We start from the raw sequence: 25,698 nt of genomic DNA on the forward strand, positions 1-25,698 counted from the left end.
CTTAAAGCCTGCAATTTCGAAGTTATTGCCAAGTTTGTTGAGTTTAATTGGAATGGTGATTTTTTTGTTGTTACCAATCATCGTCCCATTGTTTGAGAGTATGAAAGAACATTGGCATAATAAATGTTGGATAAGGAGAGATCCAAGGATTTGTAATTTGAGTAAATTGGAGGAAGATATTAAAACACCAGAAGAGGTAATTAATTGTGGGGTTAAAGAGGATAAATATGGCCACATGAATATAGTACATATATATTTTTGCCATGAAAATCAAAGTTAATTATAGCAAATTGTTTTAAATAGTACTTTTTTATTCATTTATTTTTCAAAGAATAACAACGAACTGTGCTTTACAAGTAGATTTTCTGTCGTGCATTTAATATCTATGTAATAATAATCGATCACCTTCTTATAATATATATATTGATAAACTTTGCACAAGGATACTAAATTATGAATGTTTGCCCAACTTAATATTGAACTAATTGTTGAAACTTGAAAGAAAAATAATACTGTCTCTCGCTTATATATTATACCATGTGGATTCTTTTATTGTGCAGACTAAGAATTATGATTCGTTTATTAAATGATGGACATTGAGTTTTTTGAAATTAAGGTTATTTAAAAATATTTTCCACTGCGTTCAATTTCAAATATATTTCATACTAAATCAAACAGAAGTAAAATTATGATAACATTTTAAACGTTGGGCCCGTGCTTAGCACGGGCAACACTCATCTAGTATTATAGAAGAGTGAAGCCAACTAGGACGACCAAGGGTATAAAAGTAATTTTACCACTAGGTTTATAGCTCTAGAACCATCAGCTTATACTAATGGGGACATTCTAGATATTTTGCTCTACCTACGTGACAACCTATCATCCACACATTATTCTACTATTATATAAGAGGGAGTTCATGATGGGACATTAGAATGTCCCATCATAAACTCCCTACATAATAATATAATATAATAAATCATTTTTTCTACTATATAATATATATTTATTTTTCTACTATATAATAAAATGGAGTTTATATAATATACAATATAATATAATATAATATATACATAAACTCCCTTTTATTATATAGTAGAAATAAATAATATATATGTATATATAACATAATCTAATAAATAATTTATAAATGACTTAAAATATTTAATATTTAAAATATATATAATAAAATAGGTTGACTCTCAAAATTCTATCCGGGTCACATATATTGGGACAGAAAAAATAACATATATCATTTTAAAATTATCAAAAAAGTATTATAAATAATAATAATTAACAACCAAAAACATCTGAAAGACATTTTAAAAGGGTTAATTTTATAATTTTATCCATATCACATAAATTAGGACAAAGTGACCAGCAATGTAGGTTATCTGAAAGTTACATAAAAATATTATAAATCACAATAATTAATAGCTTAAAACATTTTTTTTTAAAATGCAAATTTGGAGGACTCTTCAAATTTCATTTGTCTCACATAAATTGAGACAACAAAAATAACATATATTGCGTCCATTTTAATTTATTTGTCTTAATTTTTTTTATATTTAAAAATTGCGTAAAAATTCTATAAATCATGATAATTGACAACATAAAATATGTTTTGAAAAAGATACAAAAAATTGCTCCGATTCTTGAAGTTAATCTATCGTAAAAATACTATAAATCATGCTAATTGACAACATAAAATAATTTTTTAAAAAATACATATAAAAAATTTCGATTGATTCTTGAAATTAATCTATCGTTAAAATTTATGTATAAAATACAATAAATCATGATAATTGACAACTTAAAATATTTATTAAAAAAACACAAAAAAAAAAATTGACTGATTCTTAAAATTAATCTATCAATGTCACATAAAATGAGATAAAAGTAGTAATATGTATTATTTAATGTGAAATTATTGAAAACTACGTAAAATGTATTGTAAATCTTAACAATTAACAACATTTGCTTAACTCTTGAAATTTTATCTATGTTACATACATTGAGACAAGCGGAGTAATATATATTAAGTATTTACAAATTATGTAAAAATATTATAAATTACATTATTAACAACTTAAAATATTTAAAAATCATATTAAATTTAAATAACTCACTATATTTTATCTGTGTCACATACATTAGGACAAAAAATAATAGTTATTGCGCCTGTGCGTAAGAGAGTTTATGCCCAAGTAAAATATATAAAATTTAATGACTCTCCAAATTTCATTTGTGTCACATAAATTGAGACAACAAAAATAACATATATTGGGTCCATTTTAATTTATTTGTCTTATTTTTTTAGTTCTTTTTTTATATTTACAAATTGCGTAAAAATACTATAAATCATGACAATTGACAGCATAAAATATGTTTTGAAAAAGATACAAAAAATTCCACTGATTCTTGAAGTTTATCTATCGTAAAAATACTATAAATCATGATAATTGACAACATAAAATATTTCAAAAATACATATAAAAAAATTGGATTGATTCTTGAAATTAATCTATCGTTAAAAATTATGTATAAAATACAATAAATCGTGATAATTGACAACTTAAAATATTTATTAAAAAACCAGAAAAAAATAAATTGACTGATTCATAAAATTAATCTATCAATGTCACATAAAATGAGATAAAAGTAGTAATATGTATTGTTTAATGTGAAATTATTGAAAACTACGTAAAAATGTATTATAAATCTTAACAATTAACAACATTTGATTGACTCTTGAAATTTTATCTATGCTACATACAATGAGACAAGCGGAGCAATATATATTAAGTATTTAAAAATTACGTACAACCATATTGCTTTCTGTAGGCTTCGAATTATCGTGAACATTTTTTTAAGCTGATATAAGTTTTGTACATTTTCTATTTTTTTTAATATTATAAATTGCAATAATTAATAATTTCAAATATTTTTAAAAATATATTAAAAATTGAGTTGGTTTCGAGAATTTTATTTATACTATATAAAATGGGACAAAGGAAGCAACATATATCATTTACAAATGACTTAAAAAGCATTAGAAATTATAATAATTACCAATTTAAAATATTTAAAAGCTATATAATAAAATAGATTCACTCTCAGAATTCTATCAGGCTCACATATATTGGGACAGAAAAAATAACACATATCATTTTAAAATTACCAAAAAAGTATTATAAATAATAATAATTAACAACTTAAAATATCTGAAACACATTTTAAAAGGGTTAATTTTGTAATGTTATCCATATCACATAAATTATGACAAAGTGACCAGTATTGTTGGTTATTTGAAAGTTATATAAAAATATTATAAATGACAATAATTAATAACTTAAAACATTTTTTTAAAAAAAATTAAAATTTGGATGACTCTCCAAATTTTATTTGTCACATAAATTGAGACAAAAAAATAACATATATTGGGTCCATTTTAATTTATTTGTCTTCTTTTTTTTGGGTTTTTTATATTTAAAAAATGCGTAAAAATACTATAAATCATGATAATTGACAACATAAAATATGTTTTGAAAAAAATACAAAAAATTCCACTCATACTTTAAGTGAATCTATCGTAAAAATACTATAAATCATGATAATTGACAACATAAAATATTTCAAAAATGTTGTATGTGGGTAGTCTTATTGTGCCTTGAATAGCGTCAAAGAAAATACAAGTTTGTGATAAAAAAACTTATTCCTTTATCCACGCAAACAATCGCTTCAAAAACTCAGTTATTAGCCCAAAACATACCATTTATATTATTTGGCCCGTGCATAGCACAGGCAACATTATCTAGTTAGTATATAATAATGTACAAACTTTTGATAGTCTTTTTATAGCAATATTTAAAAATTTAAAATGCAAGATTATAAACTCAATATATATAAAAAAAACTAGGGTACTGAGGATCAAAAACCATATGTGATGGACACCCATTGTTAAGTTGTGAGGCCTGATTCCAGTCAAGCAACGTTCCCCTATTGGCACTCGCTTGCATAGTCTGATTCCAGTTTCCCAGATTCTTAGTATGTTACGATTCAGATCGCCGTAATTGACACCCACACTAACTCTTCGGTGGGAGAACTATTACTACAACCAATCTAAGTAATTTTTAAGAGACTAAAACATTTAAAGATACGGAAGCAGGTTTAAATGACTAAATAAATACGGAGTTCCCATAAACTCCAAAGGTCTAACAAACAACTATTGCAGAAATTCACCCCTAGAACTGAAAGTCATTGTACCAAAACTCTATTAACCAACAAGTCTAAGAAAAGGGGGTGCAACCCCGAAAACTACACATAAATTAGTCTAACATATAATCTGAGTCCGAAAAGAATGGACTTAACTAGTGATGGATCCATGGCAGCCTGAAAGAACTGACTCACCCTTGAATTTGGTATCGATCAAAGATCTCCTAGCTGAGGTCTGTCAGTAGCCGCTTGAAGATGCCCTGTACTCAACAAAGAAAGAGCAAGTGCAGTATCAATACACAAATCACAGTGTACTGGTAGGATCACGCAGCTACTCCGGTAGGCACAATATACGCAAGTAATTACAACACAGTAAACACACATATACAGAAGGCATAATTCAGTTATCATTTTAGGAGCAACATACAAATTCTCAATATCCATGACAATTAGATATGAACGTAATAATCACAAGTGGTCCTCTCATGGAACCCACACCCAAACCGTTAGTATGTCGGAACGTGACACTCGATCCCATATACAAATGTTGAAACGTGACACCCGATCCAATATATGTGTCAGAATGTGACATTCGATCCAATATATGTGTCGGAACGTGACATCCGATCCAATCAACACAACCACAGTCACAATCACACTCATAATGAACAATGCTTATAGTCGTACAATCAAGTAATAGGTTCAGGGCATGTAATTGTTCACACATAATCAATTCATTAAATTGATTCACATTTCCCATTCACATACATGCACGCATACAATGAATCAATTAACCGGCATATATCACACAACAGGAAATCAAACTATCACCTACCTCAAAATCAAGCCTGAATACTCCTAAGACACGTGAGCCTTCCCTTTCCGGAGTCTTTCATCTCGTTCTTGATCTAAAACTAGCAATTAATGCAAGGATTACTAAACAAGGTATAATTTATCCGGATAATAGCAAAATTATTAACCCAAGACCAAACCCATGATCCTAATGTTCAACTAGGCCTTTTCCCACCATTAACTTTAGGCCAAAAACCTCCCCGAACGATAATTATCCAAGATTCTAAGTTCTAAGAATCGAAATACAGATTAGGGGAGTAATTAACTTACATTTAGCGCTAGAAATCGTGGGAATCTGATATGAAACTTCTTTTGGTCGTCCCTTAGCTCTCAAGAACAAAGTTTTGCAGAAAATAACGTTTTTGGGGTTTTTCTCTGACTTAAGTCGCAACTGGCCCGCCACGGCGGCCCCATCCTGGTGGGATTAATCCCGCCCTGACGACTTGCACAGACACAGAAGCTCGAAATTTTAGTTCCAAGCTCCCATTTCACAATTTACTTTCAAATTAGGACGTTCTAAAACTACGATTTCACTCCAAGATCAGTTTCGGGAGTTCTACTGGCCCGAATTCGATTTCGTAAAGCCGCACATGCTCCTTAATGTCTTGTCTATCCATTCACATGATCAAAGTCATAATTAAATCTCCCATCCATTACCAGATTGCCCTAGACCTCACCTGACTCAGATTTCGTTCAAGTCTTGCCTAAGCTAGAATTTTCAAGTTACTACTCAGAAGTATTCTGACCCAAATTTCTTCCCCATTGGCTTTTCCATAACGACAGGAATATGCCGTTTCAATAGATACAAATTTACCCATCACTCGTCCCCGAGTGACAAACTAGGAGAAATGAGCTTACAATAATATGTATTACTATACAAAAACTGACTTCATCTTCTTTTTAAATTCAAGAACTAGATTCATCCAAAACATCTTTAAAAATCACATAAAATCACCCTAAATTTTAGATTTAGTTTCTTCGATAGTCTTTTATAGCAATATCCACTCAAACAGAGTTTTATTTGTTAAAATTTCATTTTCATATTTTGAAGCTTCCAACTATAATAATGTCTGCCTGTGGAGTTTCACTTTAAAAATTACAGCAAATCAACTAAACTCCTAATTAATTTTTTTAAAAGAATTAACTAAAATCTTATTATGACCATTAAAAAGAAAAAGATGGAGTATTATTTAGTTTAAAAGAAGTCCATGTTAGTTACTACCACTTAACTTTTTCATTCAAACGCCTTATGTGGACTTTGGACTGAATTGAAAAAAAGAAGGAAATAATTAAACTTTTATATGCGTACTAAGAATATAAATAAACTTTAATGTATTACGGCAGGATATTATTATACAAATAATTATTCATAATAATTGGAACTAATTACTTAGAAATAAAATAAGGTAAATAAGCTATTAAATTAATTTACACAAATTCAAAAATTAAATCTGAAAACAATAAAACCATCTACAATTAGGAAAATATAATAACCGTGTCTACTTAATTAGTAGTACTTTACTCGGATTCAGTTTCCATATAATTATTCCTTTTAATTTCTTTGTTTTTGACCAACAAATCCTAGTTCAACTTGGTTAGTGAAAACAAAACGAACGAACATTATATATAGTTGTAACTCAATAATCCACTCACCACAAAATATTTCTATTATACGTGTTAAAAATAAGACGACTATTGTTTTATCGCGATATAATTCAAAGCAACTAAAGTATGTGCACATCTAGTGCAACTATGAACATGAGGTTAAAGAAAAGCAAAGAAGAAGAATCAGTGGAGAATTTTGCGATGGCAAATTGTGTGGATATAGCAAAGAGGAACGAGTTATTAGGACGACGTAAACTTTATTATGAGTGCAAAAAATGTAAGAAACGATTTGAATCATTTCAAGCACTTGGTGGACATGCAACAAGTCACAAGAACAAGCTCAACATGATGATGAGTACTAACGGTGAATCATTACATGTTAATAAGAAAAAACATGAATGTTCTATTTGTGGTAAAGAGTTTGCTATTGGACAAGCGTTAGGAGGACACATGAGAAAACATCGCGATGAATTGAATCAAATCGAGCTGAATAAGAAGATTAAATTGGAAGAGAATTTGATCAAGAGTGGTGAACTTGTAGATAGTACTAAAAGAAGTTTGAATTTGGATTTGAATTTGAGTATATGGGAATGAGTTGAAGAGGGGGTTGATACCTTTTTTGTTTTAATTAATTGTAACTAATTATATATGCAGTTAGAGATTGTGGAAATTTAGTTAGGACAAAGATATACAATTTATTTGTTTTTCTTATGTACAAATTTGTAATGTAAATATTAATTTATCTATAAGGATATGTCTACAATATAAAACTTACCTTTAAGTTTAGGTGACACATTCTTATCATGCAAGCCACGAGATACGAGCATCCTTAACATCCATCGTTCTAGATAGTTTTGCTATTGTATACATATTTAGCTTACTAATGTATACATATTCAGCTTCAACAAACTCAGGAAGAAAACTCACAAACTTACTGGTTGAATAGAGTAATGATGGCAAAATATGTTTATGCACCTTTCTTTTTGGTCTTTTTGGCTTGTAAAATCTATATATGCTCAAAACTATAAATAGGATGCTACTTCACTTTGTCCTAAGTTTCATAAGAATGTGTGAGTTGATATGGAATGTTTTGAACTTAGTTATAAGTTGTGATGTATCTAAATAGATGGCATTTTAATATGTTGTTGGAAGGTGTAGTTATTTTTACTAGTCTATTGCGATAAGTTGGGGTGAAAAAAATCGAATAAAAAATCGAAAAAAATACGATTAGTGATTTGGTTTGACTTGATTTGGTATAGAATTTTTTTTAACAATACTTGGATTGGTTTGGTTTTAACTTAAAACCAAATCAATTCGACATTTTATATATATATATATATATATATATATATATAAATTTATTTTTATACATGAAAGTATCTACTTTAATATAATTTGTAAGTATTTCTTATATTTTTCATAATTTTAACATATTATTTCTTGTTTGAAACATAGAATTTTGAATGGTCCAATAAATATTATAATTCATAAATATTAGTAACGAACTCTAATAAGCTCAAATTAAAATCAAATCAATACGAATGTTAATAACAAAAAAATCAATTAAATACTAAGAATGTCAATAATACTGAATGTTTGTTCTTCAATTTTACATCGATTTAGATAATATATTAAAATACATAACCCAATTTTAGTTTTTCTTCAATGTTTAGTCATGTAATATAATTACTACTTATTAGAATCATTTTTGCATGATTTAGTACTTTTAAATTATGATAATTTTTTATGACTTATTAATTTGCAAAATAACTACTTTAATTCTTTAATTTGCAATCAGACAAACCATGTCAAGATAGGATTAGTACTCTACTAATCAATTTCCTAGTTAGCAATGGTTTAGTTAATTCTAGTTAAATCCATATCCTATTCAATAATACTAATTAAGGCCATTTTATATATATATATATATATATATATATATATATAGACTACATAATTGTAACACATATTTCTAATTGACAAAAGCAACTTAATTAGATCAACATGGATATTGATATGTATATGGCGATAGCAAATTTATTAGGTTTCAATGGTCAAAGTTAGGGGTACAAAATCGAACCGAAAATCGAACCAAACCGCTAATTGAGTCAAATCGAGAAAAAAAAACCCGACTTGTGGTTAGTTTGACTTGGTTTGGTATTGGAAAAAAAAACTGACTATAATTGGGTTGGTTTGGTTTAAACTAAAAAAAACCAACCCGACATTATATATAATTTTATCTTTTAATATATTATTATTTCAAGTTTGAAACTTGGAATTCTAAATGGTTCAATAAAGATTATAATCCACATATATTGGTAATTATAATAAAGCTTAAATCAAAATTAAATTAATACTAAAGGAAAAATAATAATCAATTCAACACTAAGAATGACAATAATATTAAATATTTGTTCTATGGTTTTACATTGGTTTATTCAAATACATAATCTAATTTTAATTTCCTTTAATATTTAGTCATGTAACTAATACTTATTAAACTTATTTTAACTTGATTTAGTACTTTTAAATTATGATCATTTTCATTAGGACTTGTTAATTTGCAATATTTGTTTTACGCGATTTCATTATTATTATTTTTTGTTGGATATTTTAGTATCATTACTCATATAATATTTTGTGTTATTTTCTTAAGAAACACCTTAGATAGTTGTATTTTGGTAGGACTAAAGAAATATTTGAAGTACAAGTAAATTATATGTTTGTATGAATAACCCGAAAATTCGAAAAACCTGAAAAAATCCGAAGTTGAAAAATCCGAGTTTTATTGGTTTGGTTTGGTTTATAGATTTAAAAATTTGACACAAATAGTTTGATTTGATATTTGAAAAACCCGAACCAACTCGGTCATGTACCCTAGTCAAAGTATGTGGAATTATATGGAGAAGTGAGGATGTGAGCGAATGTTCTATTCGGAACTACGTCAATATAGATACAACAATCTAAACGCGCGATTGCAATTCCTCTTCGTATACAACTTTGAAGAATTTTTCAACCTTGGTGTCTTTTCTTGAAGTCGATAATTTTGATCTCCTTTCACCCAGGAATTCATATTGATTATGTTTTAGACAAACGCATTAAGGCCATGACCTCTTATCAAGAATGAAGACACAGAAATTTGAAGAATATGATATATCTACTCTTGAATGAAGAACTCTAAAAGAATTAACAAATTTATCAACTACAACTACTAATTCTAATCCTTAAATAAAAATTCTCAAAACAGGAGATGCAATTGGTGTTGTTGGCCATAACTTGAAATCAACATTATCATCACGAGGGCTTAAGTTTAAATCCAAACAAAATATCCTCTTGCTGCTATTTGACTTGTTCAAAATCGGAATCATCGTCTTTTCATGAGTTGTTGTTTTATTAATTTCATCACGGTGACGCCTCATGTGACCACCTAAGGCTTGACCCAAAGAAAACTCCACACCACAAATAGAGCATTTATGCAACTTATTCTTCTTTGTTTCAACAAGAAACTCTCCGAGTAATCTTGATCGTTTATTATGACTTGCACGGTGACCCCCTAAGGCTTGGAAAGACGGAAAGCGCTTATTGCAAGTTTTGCATTCAAAATCGTTAATGTGAAGATGATCTGATGGTGTAGAAACGGTGTTGTTAAAACGAGACAAAAGCATTAAGGCTTCTGCTTCCACTTGTCTATCATCTTCTCTGCTTCTTTTAGGGACACTCATATTATTGATGGAATTAAAATGAAAATGTTTTCGTGTACTAATTAATTTGAAAATATATATATATGAGAAGATAGAAGAAATAGATACGATACTCTTGAGTTGTTGTTGCTTCTCACACACATATATATAAGCTTGTGTCTGACTTTTTTGCGTGTGGTGAAAACATAAAAGTAATTGGAGTTATATATATTAAATTATAAGAATGCATAATATGCCCATTTGATTTGATTTCATCTGACATTGGTATGCACACGTAGACACTTAAATTTGTATAAAATTAAATAAGTAGATACACATATTCTACGTGATAATATACATAAGACGCCATGTAGGATACAAAATTGTCACATAGGACATCACGTAAGACGAATGTATTCAATTTTATACAAATTTATGTCTACTTAGTACTAATTTTCCTTGTTTGTTAAGTGAGTCAAAGAAAATGTGTATTGTAAAAGATGGTCATTTGATATGGGCTGAAAGTGACAAGACGAGTAAAATAAATGTTGGCTTCTTTGAGGTTTCTATATGGTTGACGAAATAAAGGGCTGCAAAAATCACACGTGCATACGTAGCATTCTGAAAAGGACAAATCAAATATGCTTTTTTAGACTTATTTTATGTTACTAATTTCTTAGCCGGTGATGGTGACGGTGATAGTAATAAGAGTATTAGTAATCGAAAGGAAAGAGTGATCAATTAAATAACTTTATATTAAAAGACTCTACTTTATAATCTTAGCTTTATATCTAGAAAACTTCCAAGTGCCTTCATGTGAATAGTTGATGAAATAAAGGGTTGAAACTGAAAGCACACATGTACATACGTAAAATCACGAAAAAGATAAAATATGACTCGCCTTTTTCTTATGTTGCTTTTTAAGAAAATTACAAATAAGAAGAATATTTTATATTTTTAAATATATTTTATTTATGTATCTTATCTATTAATATCAAGATTAACAATATATTTTTTCTGAAATTTTATAATATTATTACTTTGAAAGAAAAAAAGAGTGGAGAATTTGTTAAATCTCCTCATGGAGAGAAGAATTGGAAAAATTGTGGAAGTACTCTGTTCAGGGATTTAAATTTGACACCATCAAAGAATGAATTGATAACGGGAAAAAATATTTTTTAAATTCGATTTTAACTACTTTTATAGTTAGAGATTGTCTACTTTTATAGCTAAAATATCTTATTTTATATCTGTTAAATTTTCTATACACATAAAACTCGTAATAAGCTCAAATTACTCAAAAATATATAATAATGTAAAAACACAATTATGCATAAAATATAAGACGATAACGTGTGTATCTATATACACACAAATACAACATTTATTACTCTTAAATTCTAAGGTGAAGAGTCTCTCAAAACTTGTTGCGGGGCAATACTAGATTTTCAAATTACATTTCATTAACTCATTTCACTCACTTCATTATTAGGAATTTGAGTTTGTTTCATCCTTAAACCATCTTCCACTTTAATTTATATTTCGTCTAGGTGATACACCTCCTCAGCACATACATATAGAGATCCTGTATTTGATCCATATGACAGATGAAAAAAATCAGAGCAAGACTCGATAGAACCATTGACAAAGTCTGGACTATCGAAAAATTGAAAAGTGATCTACACTATAGCTTCTCCCATTTCATTTCTTATTGTTGCTTTGCTTTTTAATGCTTAAATAAGTATATTTGTTTTCCAACACGGGGGTAGTAACTATTTTTTCTGTAGTAGGATATAGAGAGATTTTTTCTCTTTACTAAAGCCAAGACCGTATGAGGAGAGAAAAACTCAAGTCAAAATAATTGCACTGTTTCTATACTTTATCTCAAGTTACCCCTTGGTGCGGGTATGGGGCACTTTGTCAGAAATCATTCATTTAGCAAGAAGTCATATTGCTTGAAAGCACACACAACACATAGAAGAAGAGTTCGAGTGTGAAAGCATTTACTTATGCACTTGCTAAACACTTAAGTAGCAAATACTGTATTTGATCTCTTTAGTTTGACAATTGAGACTTCATTTTCACGTTGAGCAATAGAATCTCAATTTTTTTTATAACTTTTAATTTCTTAGGAGGCTCTGCATAACTTATGTACTTGCTAGCATTTGAATTGTCCTTATTCTATTGTTGTATAAATAATAAAGAAAAGCCATGTTTTCTTAGTGAGTTGAAGTAGACTTGCCCTAGATGTCAGTAAATTGAGGTTATTCATTTGTATGCTTACTTATAATGTATAATTACTTATAATATCTTCTTTGTAGTGTAAATCTGCAGATGATAAGAGTTAAGAAAATCATTCAAGGCAAAGCTTATCAAAATCTCTTAATTTTGCTTCAAAATCCTACACCTATGCTCTGAACCCTTAGTCTGGTTATCAAAATTAATTTGGAAACAATAGTTGGCTAATGTCATTGACATTCTATATTGAGTTTGAATTCTTACTTTTATTCCTATTGATCATTTTAAAACATATTGTTATTCCTCTTTCGATATGCATGTATGTAAGTTTCAAGAAGAGTGATGGACAGATGTGTCTCATTTTATCAAGTTCATTGTAGTAAGTATGTTATTTCTTTGACGTGGAAGATGGATAAATGTTGTTAATATGTACCCCTGTGTTTTTCTTTTACCTGAAATCTGGATAAATGTTGTTTATGTTTCCTCCTATTTTGGGTGTCTCTTTTTTCATAAGGATATATATTTTTCCCATTTGGTTACACAATTTGGGACATGAATGTTCTAATGTTGCTGCTTTGCTTGCATTTTGAAGTTACTGAGGTATGTGAATTCAAAATTTTGTGGGTTGGCATTTTTCTGTGCTTGGATCACCTTTTTTTTGTGTGCTTTAGTTTCCTTCTAAACATATTTAACGAAATTGTGAATCACAGAAACGCATGTTAGCCATGAACAAATATGGGCTTAACACTAGAGACAACAAGTAATCGTTTTGAATATGTCACTGTATTGCAGTAACCACATCCATCATAACTCTGAATTATCTATATCAACAAAAAATTATAATCTAAATTAAGCAGTAGAGATTCTGTCCATTTGGGACTAGAGAAAGGCTTCAGAACAATTGTTTTGGTGCCTTTTCTTTTAAGTTGTCATAGTTCTACACTTCTATACCTACTTTGTCAAGCAATGGATAGAACCAGTCAACTACAATTTTTTCATTTTATTTAATATTTGACAAATTCATTATAAAATGCCATACATGAAATGTTCAAAAAACTGTGCTTGACAATGTATTAAAGAAAGAAGAAAGAAGCTCTGGAAATTCAAGCAATTATATAACAAATGAGATGCCAAATGTATTATTGAAACCATTTACCAACAAGAGTTAGTATGCATGATAAAGACTCGAATATAATCACAAACCAGCATTTCCAATGCCTCAAACCTACTTGCAATAATTTTAATTTTTTTTTTTTTTTGGATTATCGATTTAACCATTAGATATGAATTTAAATTTTCCTGGTATATTCGGAGCCACGAACACAACTAAAACGTGGACAAAACACTCTCTCGCGCACACACATACATAATAATTTAAAAATAATTTTATTGAATTATCAATTTAACCATAAATCAAATTATAAAATTGAAAATCAAATCAATAACTGAATTTAAAAAAATCACAAAATTATTCAAGTTTTGATATCTGCATTGAAATTCGATCAATTGTATTCATGTCGAATAGGGCATAATTCTAAGGTAGCGCTCCCTATCAAAATAATTTTAATACCTAAAATTCAAATTTAAAACCTCTAATTAAAAAAAAAAAAAAAACTACAACTTCATCTACGGTACCATTCATATTCTTTTGCCTTCATGAGTCATGATTCATCCAAAACGATTTGTGCAAGCTAAGTAGTACTTTTTTCACCAACCAAGAAACTTTTACTAACATGTTGTCTAAAAACACATATGTCCTTTTCACTAAGCTACGTATGTACGTGCGTTTTTTTGCAGACGGCAGCCATTACATTATCAACTCATATATTCGATTAATTTTTACTGTTCGTTATATTTAAAAAATTAGTATTTATTTTTTCTTATAATATAGCATTATTTTTAATCTTAATTTATGTGATATAATTTGACTTGACACGAAATTTAAGAAAGAAAACACAAAAAAATGTTGTGGTCTGAAATAAATCATAAATATTTGTATGGTTATAGATCATTTCATAAAGATAAAATTAATATTTTAATTTAAATTATTACAAAATATATAAATTTATCATATATTTTGGGACTAACTAAAAAGAAAAATGAATTATAAACATTAGAATACAGAGAATAATTATTTTTAGTTCATTTTATAGTAAGTAAAAACGGTTTATAATATAATAAGAATAATAACAAATTCAGTACAATCTCATAAAGTGAAGTCCAAAGAGGATAGTATAAGAAAGTTCTTGGAAATTTTGTTGAAACCTCAAAGAAACCAACATATTAATATTGACCAATCACATTTTAACTACTTTTCTTGTTTCTTGGAGGTTAGCATCAAATATTTCCTATATTCACACACACGTCTATTTCCAACTCTCCCTTTATTTACTTTTAGAATACACACACACGAAAATTCTTAATTTAATAAGTACAGTACTACTTTTGTTCACACACACGCAAAAAAGTCACGCACAAACTTACATCTATATCTTACTTCTACCTTCTCACGTATTTTCAAACTTATATAATATACTAAAACATCTTCATTTTCAGTTTCATCAATAATATGACAGCCATGAAAAGAAGTAGAGAAGATGATATGCAAATTGAAGAAGAGGCCGTGGCTAACTTAATGCTTTGGTCTCGTTTCAACAACACTTCTTCATCATCACATCATATTCACATTAATGATTTTGAATGCAAGACTTGTAATAAACGATTTTCGTCTTTTCAAGCCTTAGGAGGTCATCGTGCAAGTCATAATAAACGATCAAGATTATTCGGAGAGTTTCTTGTTCAAACCAATAAAAAGAATAAGATGCATAAATGCTCTATTTGTGGTATGGAGTTTTCTTTGGGTCAAGCTTTAGGTGGACACATGAGGCGTCATCGTGATGAAATTAATAAAATTACAGCTCATGAAAAGACGATGATTCCGATTTTGAAGAAATCAAATAGCATCAAGAGGATTTTTTGTTTGGATTTAAACTTAACCCCTCGTGATGATAATAGTGATTTCAAGTTATGGCCAACAACACCAATTGCATCTCCTGTTTTGAGAACTTTTATTTAAGTCAGCTTTTAATTTGTTGTTAAACTTTAATTAGGAGAATTAATTAGCTGCATGCAGTTATTTGTGGAATTTTTTCTATTCATTTTTGTTGAGAATATAATCAAATAATAAAAGTGTGCTCTCTCTAACAACTTAAGCTTTTAGATGAGATGGTCACACACTTCAACATGGTATCAGAGCAAGCAAAGGTCCTGAGATTGAATTTCACGGCCACCCAAATCAAAAAGAATTTCTACGTGCTTGGCCCATGAAAAAAAATCAGGCAATAGATTTAATGTCATTGCATCTGGTTCAAAGTCGCTAAAGTCTTTAACGATATTTATATAGGGTGTTTGTTATAAAATATTCATATTGAAATCGACTTGAGTTTTCCTATTGATTCAAACTAAAAGAGATTTTCTTACGTTGGCTAATGGTTATATATATAAAATCCTAATACTTGCAAAAATAAGAATAATTATTAATAAATTATTTCAAAGTTGAAAAATATAATGTGTAAAAGAAAAAAATGGTACGTACGTTATGTTATCTAATGACTAGTAAATTTAAATAAGTTGAGTCTAAAGGTAGAGAGTCAAAATTAAATGTCAATAACTATTAAATTAGAATTAAACAAGTTACGAGATGACTTTTCAAACAAACTCTTGCTAATAAATTACGTAATATTTGCGAACAAGTTAGTACACTAGAAATACAAACAAATTGTATAACTTCAAATATCTATCTAACTACATTTCAACAATCTCTAACCTAAGAAAAAGTTACAATCAAAACTAAAGAGGAATTATCCCTGCATCAATGTATTCTCATTTGTTGTCAAATTCAAATCCATGAACAAAATTCTTTCACTACTCTTCGAATTCTACTCCAATGTCTTCTTCTGCTCGTGTTGATTTAATTTATCGCGATGTTTTCTCATGTGTCCGCCCAAAGCTTGTCCAATAGCAAACAAATGGAGCATATATGTTTTTTGGATAATGAGTCGATGTTGATATTACTCATCGCAATGAGCTAATTATTCTCCCTATTCTTGTGGCTTGTCATGTGCCCACAAAGTGCTTGAGATGAATCGAATTGTTTTTTTGCATTTAAAGACTTTCTATCGTATTAATAACCCGTTTCTCTTTATTATATCCACACAATTTGCCATCGCGAATTTCTCCACATATTCATCTTCTACTCTATCTCTTTTCAACGTTATGTCCATAGTTGTGCTAAGTGTCCACAAACTTTAATCGCTTTAATTTTGCAGCGTTTTTAATAAAGTATAAAAATAATTACGATAAGAGAATAGTCGTCTTGGTCTTGTTGTTGGTAAGTAAATATTGGAGTGAGTTCAATAATTATGATGTGTGGATTATTGAGTTAGTCTATTTATAATGTCCACTTTATTCTCCTAAACCAAGTTGGACTCGGATTATATAAAAAGTTGTAAACCAAATCAAAGTAAATTTACGTTTCCTTATTTTATACTGTTTTTTTTTTTTTTTCAGATTTTGTTAAATTTTTGTGGGTTGAATAATAATTGAATCTTGTGGTCTGAATAGTCTTTGTGAAAAGTTGAAATTAAAGAATTGTTAAAAATGAAAAGAGATATTCTTTTTAAGCAAACTTAAAATAAAAATAGGACAAACGAATTGAAACGTAAAAAATGCTTAATTATCATGCTCAGATGCCTATCGATGTAGATGGCTAATTACGGATTTATGTGAACTCAACAGTTTGTGCATAAACTCTATGACTATTTTTTTTTACATATCTACAAATATCTAAAAAGTTGAATGCAATAATTTATATTATTTCATTAACTTGAAATCGTTATAAAAATATATAAATTTCAAATCAAGAATATATCTCCGATCATTTTTCTCTAGTATCGAATGTTAATTACCAAACGATAGTTCAATTTCAAGAGTTGACTAAAATACCTTAAATTTGGTAGAAAAAAATATTTTCCACATATAGGACTAGAAGGAAGGTTCATTTTAATTAAAGAAAAGAAAGCCAATTATTATTAATGTTACATTAATTCAAAGTAATTAAAATTGCTGAGCACTGATGCTTAATACTCTCTCTGTCCCTAATGACTTGTCCATTTTTCCTTTTATAGTTGTCCCTAATTACTTGTCCATTTTGACAAATCAAGAAAGGACAATTTTTTTTTACCTATTATACCCTCAATTAAATGATTAATTACTTTGAAAAATGTAGAACTTTTCATCCACTTCATAATTAATAGGGATAAAATGGTAAACTCGTTATGTCATTAATTATTTTCTTAATAGGTGTGTCAATTCAAAAGTGGACAACTAAATAGGGACAGAGGGAGTAACAGATAGGAAGCAAAGAGACATTTTATATGAAACTTAAATAAAGTTAACTGCAAAAAATTATCTGGTGGCTACGTTGCGATATTTAGGCAAAATCGAATGATTTTTTTTTTTATGAAAAATAATTTGGTGATATTCTATGATACTTGAGAAAAGTTAAGTTATTTTTAAATTACAAAAAATAATTTATACTTTGAGAAAAAGTGGTAGGACTAGGAGTATTTAAGCAAATATGTGTTTTAGAAAGCTCAACGAAACTACCTGAAAAAATCCCCCCACACATTATTTTATGAGTAGTCTTATTTTATTACTCAAACACGGTGAGCTCTACTTTGAAAAATACGATTTTTATTAATTAAATTTGTGACTACCTTAATCAACAAGTAAAAAGGAAACAACAAATCTTGGATAACACGTACTATATTAAATTCCACATAAAACTTTTGTCTGTATATATATGTGGAACAACACCAACAAAAGTATCATTTCACTTCTAAATTCTCCATTTCAAAAACTTAGTATACAAAAAAATCCTTATATTTTCATTTTTGATTAGTATAAACATGACAGCCATGAAAAGAAGAAGAGAAGATAATGGACAAGTGGAAGCAGAAGCTATGGCTAATTGCGCCTTAATGCTTTTGTCGCGTTTAAACAATGATAATAATTTTGAATGTAAGACTTGTAATAAACGGTTTCCATCTTTTCAAGCTCTTGGTGGACATCGTGCAAGTCATAATAAACGATCAAGATTACTAGGAGAGTTTCTTGTTCAAACCAACACAAAGAATAAGATGCATAAATGTTCTATTTGTGGTATGGAGTTTTCTTTGGGTCAAGCATTAGGCGGACACATGAGGCGACACCGTGATGAAATTAATAAAATTACACCTGAAAGACTATGATTCCGATTTTGAAGAAGTCAAATAGCAGCAAGAGGATTAATATTTTTGGGTTGAACTTAAACATAACACCTGATGATGATGATGACAATGTTGATGATTTGAAGTTATGGCCCATGGAAGAGGCTCCATCGCCCGTCTTGCAAATATTTATTTAAGTAAAATAGCTTATAATTTGTTATTAACCTTTAATTAGGATTAGGAAAATTAATTAGCTACATGCAGTTATTTGTGGAATTCTTTCTATTCATTTAGTCCAAAGGCAAATTCATATATATATAAATATCATAGTTGTCATAATAATCACATTCTACCACTAACTAATGAGAACAAAGAAAACATTATATGCCATCAACATGACAAGCCAAATGCTACACAATTTGAGAGGATTGTAACATATTGTGATGACTTAATATTATATTATTTATAGTATTAAAATGTAAAGGCACCAACAAAAAATATTTACACATAAAAAGTAAATTGCCTTTTTTCACCAAAACCACTTAATTATGTTTTCTAACATAAAACCCTCAAACTTTACTTTTACTAATACACGTCAGAAAATTCAACTTATGGGTAATACTTTTTTTTTTTTTTTGTATTTTTAATATAATAAATACAAATAATTTTACGAACGGATTAATTGTTACTACTACTTGCATCCAAAGTAATAATTTTGTCATTATCTTTCTAAATTCATTCACGTTTTTAGTATTTTTATTTTTGCGCTTGAACTTTGATTGGATCGGCTCTATTTAATTGGATTAGTATTTATATAGGACTAAAAATAAAATAAAGAAGTAGGATTAGTATCGGTCGAGTCGATTGTTTAAAATTAAATTCATATTTATTAAATTAAAATAAAAAATATCATAAAGAGTTTCCATAGGAAGTTGAATTTTCCGTCATGTGTGATTTTTGTGTTAGTTGGGACAATGTCTTATAATTTTTGTGTTTGAAAACATAATTAAGTGATTTTGGTGGGGAAAAAATCATAATTATATGACCATTAATGAAGTTTATCCCTACTTTTAATTAATTAAAAGTCTAGAATTTAAACTCTAAAGTTAAAGAAATTATATCCTTTTTTTTTTTTTTCAATATATAAATTTTACACAGCATGAATCTGAATTGATTTCTTTAAAACAATCTCATGAAAACCAAAATACAAATAAAAAGTTAGTTGCATCATATATCCAACCGCCAAACAAAATTTGACTCCATCACACAATTTATGTCATTTTCCTTCATGAATTTTTGACTCCTACAAAACGATTTCTGACAGTAATACTAGTAGCACTAAACCATGTTGCCTTGTTTTTTCTCTTCCAACTTGTTTACAAACACATTGCTCTCATAACCCTCACCAACCAAGAAACTAATATTTGTTTCGTCCCATTTTAGGTGACATCGTCTTATTTGACATAATATTTATTATATATATTTTTTTATTATTTTTTTTTATTTTTTTATACATATATTTTTAAAATTTTGTAGTTTAAAATAAATTTTACATATTTGTGTTATTGTAAATCATTTCATTAAAGGTACAAATAAGTTAAACTATTTCTAGCCATAATAAGATAACATTCTTTTCAAAACATAGTAAAAAGAAATAACATAGTTAGGAATAGTTTATTGTGAGGTATAAAGTGTAATAATTTTAGGATAAAATATAGGATTACTCTATCCCATGTTTGGCTGGAAGTATTAGATAACCCTTGGATTATTTATCTCATCATTTTAGCCATAGAAATTGAATATAAGTAATATACATGACGAAATAACTTGTTCCAATCAAACGAGCCTAATAGTAATATAAAATTAGTCTTAAAAAAGCACAATTGTCCTTTTCACGACGCTACGTATGCACGTGTTTTTCTTTTTTCAACTCTTTATTTGGTGAACCATACACATATGAAGGCAGTTGGAAGTGTTCTAGAAATCTCAAAGAAGCACAACATTATTTTATTTTTCTTGTCTCTTTTAAATTGCACATTTTCTTTGACTCACTTAACCAACAAGGAAAATAAAGCCAAGGCACAAACTTATATATATGTGAAGCAACACCATCCAAAGTGTATCATATTCTTAGACTTCTAAATTCAAATCTTTCTTTCAAACTTCTAAATTTGATAATACAATTTGTAAAAATCTTCAATAATATGACATCTATGAAAAGAAGCAGAGAAAACAATATGCAAATTGAAGTAGAGGCCATGGCTTTAATGCTTTTGTCTCGTTTCAACAACACTTCTTCATCATCAGATCATCATCACATTAATGACTTTGAATGCAAGACTTGCAATAAACGTTTCCCGTCTTTCCAAGCCTTAGGCGGTCATCGTGCAAGTCATAATAAAAAGCCAAAATTACTCGGAGAGTTTCTTGTTCAAACCAACAAAAAGAATAAGATGCATAAATGCTCTTTTTGTGGTGTGGAGTTTTCATTGGGTCAAGCATTAGGCGGTCACATGAGGCGTCATCGTGATGAAATTAATAAAATTACAGATGAAAAGACGATGATTCCAATTTTGAAGAAGTCAAATAGTAGCAAGAGGATATTTTGTTTGGATTTAAACTTAACCCCTGGTGATGATAATGTTGATTTCAAGTTATGGCCAACAACACCAATTGCATCTCCTGTTTTGAGAATCTTTATTTAACTTCATTCATTTTAGACATTTTGCATTCTTTTTGTTGTATATATATAATCCTTAATTAGTTCGTTCATTCTTTTACTTCAGGAACGTAATAAAGTTTTGCTAAAAAATTCTAGGATGCCATATCGCCAAAATATATATTAATGGGCTAATCCACACGAAAATTGAGAAAATCGCCTAATTCATATAAATTGGTCCATGGATGTCCAAAAATCACTCTAAAAATGATGAGACTGTACGCACTACTCCCTTAAAAGGTTTCGCAAAAAATTCATCCGAAAATCATATCACCAAAATATTCATGGGCTAACACATACAAAAATTTGAGAAAATTGCCTAATTCTTATAAATTGACCCCTAAATTCCTAAAAATCACTCTAAAAATGGTGAAATTGTATGTACGGCCCCCAACTCCCTATAGAGGGTTCCATAAAGCTTTCACAAAAAAATCATCGAGAGGCCATATGACCAAAATATTCATGGGCTAACACACACGGGAAACTCATAAAATCGCTTAATTCCTATAAATTGACCCCTAAATGCCCAAAAATCACTCTAAAAAATGGTGAGACTATAGGTACTGATCCCCTAACTCCATATGGAGGGTTCCATAAAGGTTTCACAAAAAAATAGTCTAGAAGTCATATCACCAAAATATTCATAGACTAACACACATGAAAAACTAAGAAAATCGCCGAACTTTACCATTTTTGTGTGCTATAGTCCATGAATTTTTGGTAATACGGGATCCCAGCTTGTTTTTGCCGAAATTTTTAATGGACATTCGTACAACCTTATTAATTGCGTGAGGTTGTCCCGAGGGGCAAACAAACGCATTTTCAAGTTCAAACGAGCCCCAAAGTGGGAAAATAGAATTTACCATTTTTCGTGTGTTATAGTCCATGGATTTTTGGTGATACGTAATCCCGATTTGTTTTGGCAGAAATTTTTCATGGAGATCCGCTACGACTTTATTAATGGCGTGGAATGGTCCCGATGGACAAACGGATGCATTATTCAAGTTCAAACGAGCCCCAATGTGGGAAAGATCGAATTTACCCTTTTTCATGTGCTATAGTCCATGAATTTTTGGTGATACGTGATTTCGACTTGTTTTTGGCTTTAAATATCAAAAGTAAGTCTTCCTTACTTTTTTTTTTTTTTTTACGTAAAAGTCATTAAAGTTTGACTTTTTTTAAAAAAAAAATCAATCTAAACGAGCTTTTATTTACGAAAGTAACAGGAGGACGACGAAAAGGAACAACCCACACTTATTAATTAATCACTTATTAAGAATAAGATGATATCAAATTGTCTTTTTTTTTGTGTGTTGTAATAAAACTTAAATAATATATCTTTAAAATATAAATAAATACTATATCAAATATCATTGCATTCGTCACCATCACCAACCTAAAAAAAGTACTATTACACTGTTGCTTCTGGTTAATTAGTGCTAATTAAAGAATTAGCACTAAACCATGTTAGTTGGTCTTTAGGTTTCAACTTGTGTGTTCCAAGTCACTGCTTTCATCACCAAGAAGGTACTTAGTTGAAAATGCACAATTTGTCCTTTACAAATGGCTACGCCATGTGTTTTCCGCAGCCCCTGATAATGTCAATCTTAATACGTCGTTTTAAATTAGATGTCATATTTTATATTTCAAAATTTAAATTATTTGAATATAAATTGATTTTGTAAAATATATTTGTAAAAGAAAATCCACAATTTTAATTTATATTTATCCACCATTTATTTCATATATAAATAAAATTTATAGTTGATAATAATTATTACTCTTATCAACCTTTAAAACAATTTATGTTGGATATAACCATTATTCTCACCAACCAAATTTATAACTGATATTGTTATTCTTACCAACTTTTAAATAATGTATAATATTGGATATAACCATTACCTTCATCAACCAAATTTAAAGTTGATATGATTATTCTTACAACTTTTTAAACCATTCACATTGAGAAATGGATGCTCAATTGTCCATAGTAGGAGATTTATACTAAAGAGTAGTACACTGTAATTCATGTTAAATTTTATTTTTTAATTGAGTTAAAGTTTGATTAATAAATATTGTATTTTATTTGTTAAAATTGTATAAAGAATCGAGATATTTATATATTTGTATTTCATACAAATTTTTCGATTCTTTATACGATCTTAACAAATATAAGTGTGAATAATTTCTTACTCCTTAACCGGAAAGATACGTGGCCATGACATATGAGTGGTAGAACGTCGTCCGCCCTTACTTGGGAGTGTTGTAGAAAGCTCAAAGAAGGCAACGTTACTTTTCCGCTCACATGAAATGACCTGAAATATTCCTTATATATCCACATGATTGACTAACGCGTTACCAAATAGAGTACCCTACCTACCCCACACTTCAAATCAATTGATTCCTTTTCCACTTGTAAAGTACTACTTCTGGCGTCTATTTTTATTTGTTCCATGTAGATAGGTGATTACGGATTTGTGTAAACTCAGTAGTTTGTGGCTTTGTGCATAGACTCTCTATGACTATATATATTATTAATATTTTTTTTACATATCTACAAATATTTAAAAATGTGAAATCAATAATTTATATTATTTTATTAACTTGAAATCGTTAGAAAAATACATAAATTTCAAATCAAGAATATGCCTCTCAATCATTCTTCTCTAGTATCGAATGTTAATTACCAAACGTTAGTTCAATTTCAAGAGTTGACTTAAATACCTTAAATTTGGTAGAAAAAATTATTTTCCACATATAGGACTAGAAGGAAGGTTCATTCCAATTAGAGAAAAAAAAGCTAATTATTATTAATGTTACATTAATTCAAAGTAATTAAAATTGCTAAGCACTGATGCTTAATAACTGATAGGAAGCAAAGAGACATTTTATATGATACTTAAATAAAGTTAACTGCAAAAAATTATCTGGTGGGCTACGTTGCGATATTTAGGCAAAATCGAATGATTTTTTTTTTTATGAAAAATAATTTGTTGATATTCTATGATACTTGAGAAAAGTTAAGTTATTTTTAAATTACAAAAAATAATTTATACTTTGAGAAAAATTGGTAGGACTAGGAGTACGTAAGCAAATATGTTGTTTTAGAAAGCTCAACGAAACTACCTGAAAAATATTCCCCCACACATTATTTTATTACTCAAACACGGTGAGCTCTACTTTGAAAACGACTATTTTTATTAATTAAATTTGTGACTAACTTAATCAATAAGTAAAAAGGAAACAACAAATCTTGGATAACACGTACTATATTAATTCCACATAAAACTTTTGTCTGTATATATATGTGGAACAACACCAACAAAAGTATCATTTCTCACTTCTAAATTCTCCATTTCAAAAACTTAGTATACAAAAAAATCCTTATATTTTCATTTTTTATTCGTATAAACATGACAGCCATGAAAAGAGGAAGAGAAGATAATGGACAAGTGGAAGCAGAAGCTATGGCTAATTGCGCCTTAATGCTTTTGTCGCGTTTAAACAACGATAATGATTTTGAATGTAAGACTTGTAATAAACGATTTTCATCTTTTCAAGCTCTTGGTGGACACCGTGCAAGTCATAATAAACGGTCAAGATTACTAGGAGAGTTTCTTGTTCAAACCAACACAAAGAATAAGATGCATAAATGTTCTATTTGTGGCATGGAGTTTTCTTTGGGTCAAGCATTAGGCGGACATATGAGGCGTCACCGTGATGAAATTAATAAAATTACACCCGAAAAGACTATGATTCCAATTTTGAAGAAGTCAAATAGCAGCAAGAGGATTAATATTTTTGGGTTGAACTTAAACATAACACCTGATGATGATGACAATGTTGATGATGTGAAGTTATGGCCCATCGAAGAGGCTCCATCGCCCGTCTTGCGAATATTTATTTAAGTTAATTAGCTTATAATTCGTTACTAACCTTTAATTAGTATTAGGAGAACTAATTAGCTACATGCAGTTATTTGTGTAATTCTTTATAATATATATATATATATATATATATATAGTTGTCATAATAATCACATTCTACCACTAACTAATGAGAATAAAGAAAACATTATATGCCATCAACATAACAAGACAAATGCTACACAATTAAT

At 28.8% G+C, this 25,698-nt stretch overlaps 4 protein-coding genes and 1 pseudogene across 4 annotated transcripts; 4 read left to right on the forward strand and 1 right to left on the reverse strand.

The window, feature by feature from the left end:
- The first annotated feature begins 6,819 nt into the window (after positions 1 to 6,819).
- On the forward strand, positions 6,820 to 7,266 carry LOC125831997 (zinc finger protein ZAT12-like). The gene has a single exon (XM_049511124.1). It carries the CDS (start codon positions 6,820 to 6,822, stop codon positions 7,264 to 7,266), a length of 447 nt encoding a protein of 148 aa, XP_049367081.1.
- A 2,630-nt stretch (positions 7,267 to 9,896) lies between these two features.
- Positions 9,897 to 10,394, reverse strand: LOC125831962 (zinc finger protein ZAT12-like). Its single transcript, XM_049511085.1, has one exon. It carries the CDS (start codon positions 10,392 to 10,394, stop codon positions 9,897 to 9,899), a length of 498 nt encoding a protein of 165 aa, XP_049367042.1.
- A 4,765-nt stretch (positions 10,395 to 15,159) lies between these two features.
- On the forward strand, positions 15,160 to 15,666 carry LOC125831960 (zinc finger protein ZAT11-like). The gene has a single exon (XM_049511083.1). It carries the CDS (start codon positions 15,160 to 15,162, stop codon positions 15,664 to 15,666), a length of 507 nt encoding a protein of 168 aa, XP_049367040.1.
- Positions 15,667 to 18,559: 2,893 nt separating this feature from the next.
- On the forward strand, positions 18,560 to 21,564 carry LOC125831998 (zinc finger protein ZAT9-like; annotated as a pseudogene).
- A 3,430-nt stretch (positions 21,565 to 24,994) lies between these two features.
- LOC125831963 (zinc finger protein ZAT11-like) lies at positions 24,995 to 25,489 on the forward strand. The gene has a single exon (XM_049511086.1). It carries the CDS (start codon positions 24,995 to 24,997, stop codon positions 25,487 to 25,489), a length of 495 nt encoding a protein of 164 aa, XP_049367043.1.
- The last annotated feature ends 209 nt before the right edge of the window (positions 25,490 to 25,698 follow it).

This window comes from Solanum verrucosum, unplaced genomic scaffold, assembly GCF_900185275.1.
Source record: "Solanum verrucosum unplaced genomic scaffold, falcon-dt-bn FXZP01000042.1, whole genome shotgun sequence".
Lineage (NCBI taxonomy): Eukaryota > Viridiplantae > Streptophyta > Magnoliopsida > Solanales > Solanaceae > Solanum > Solanum verrucosum.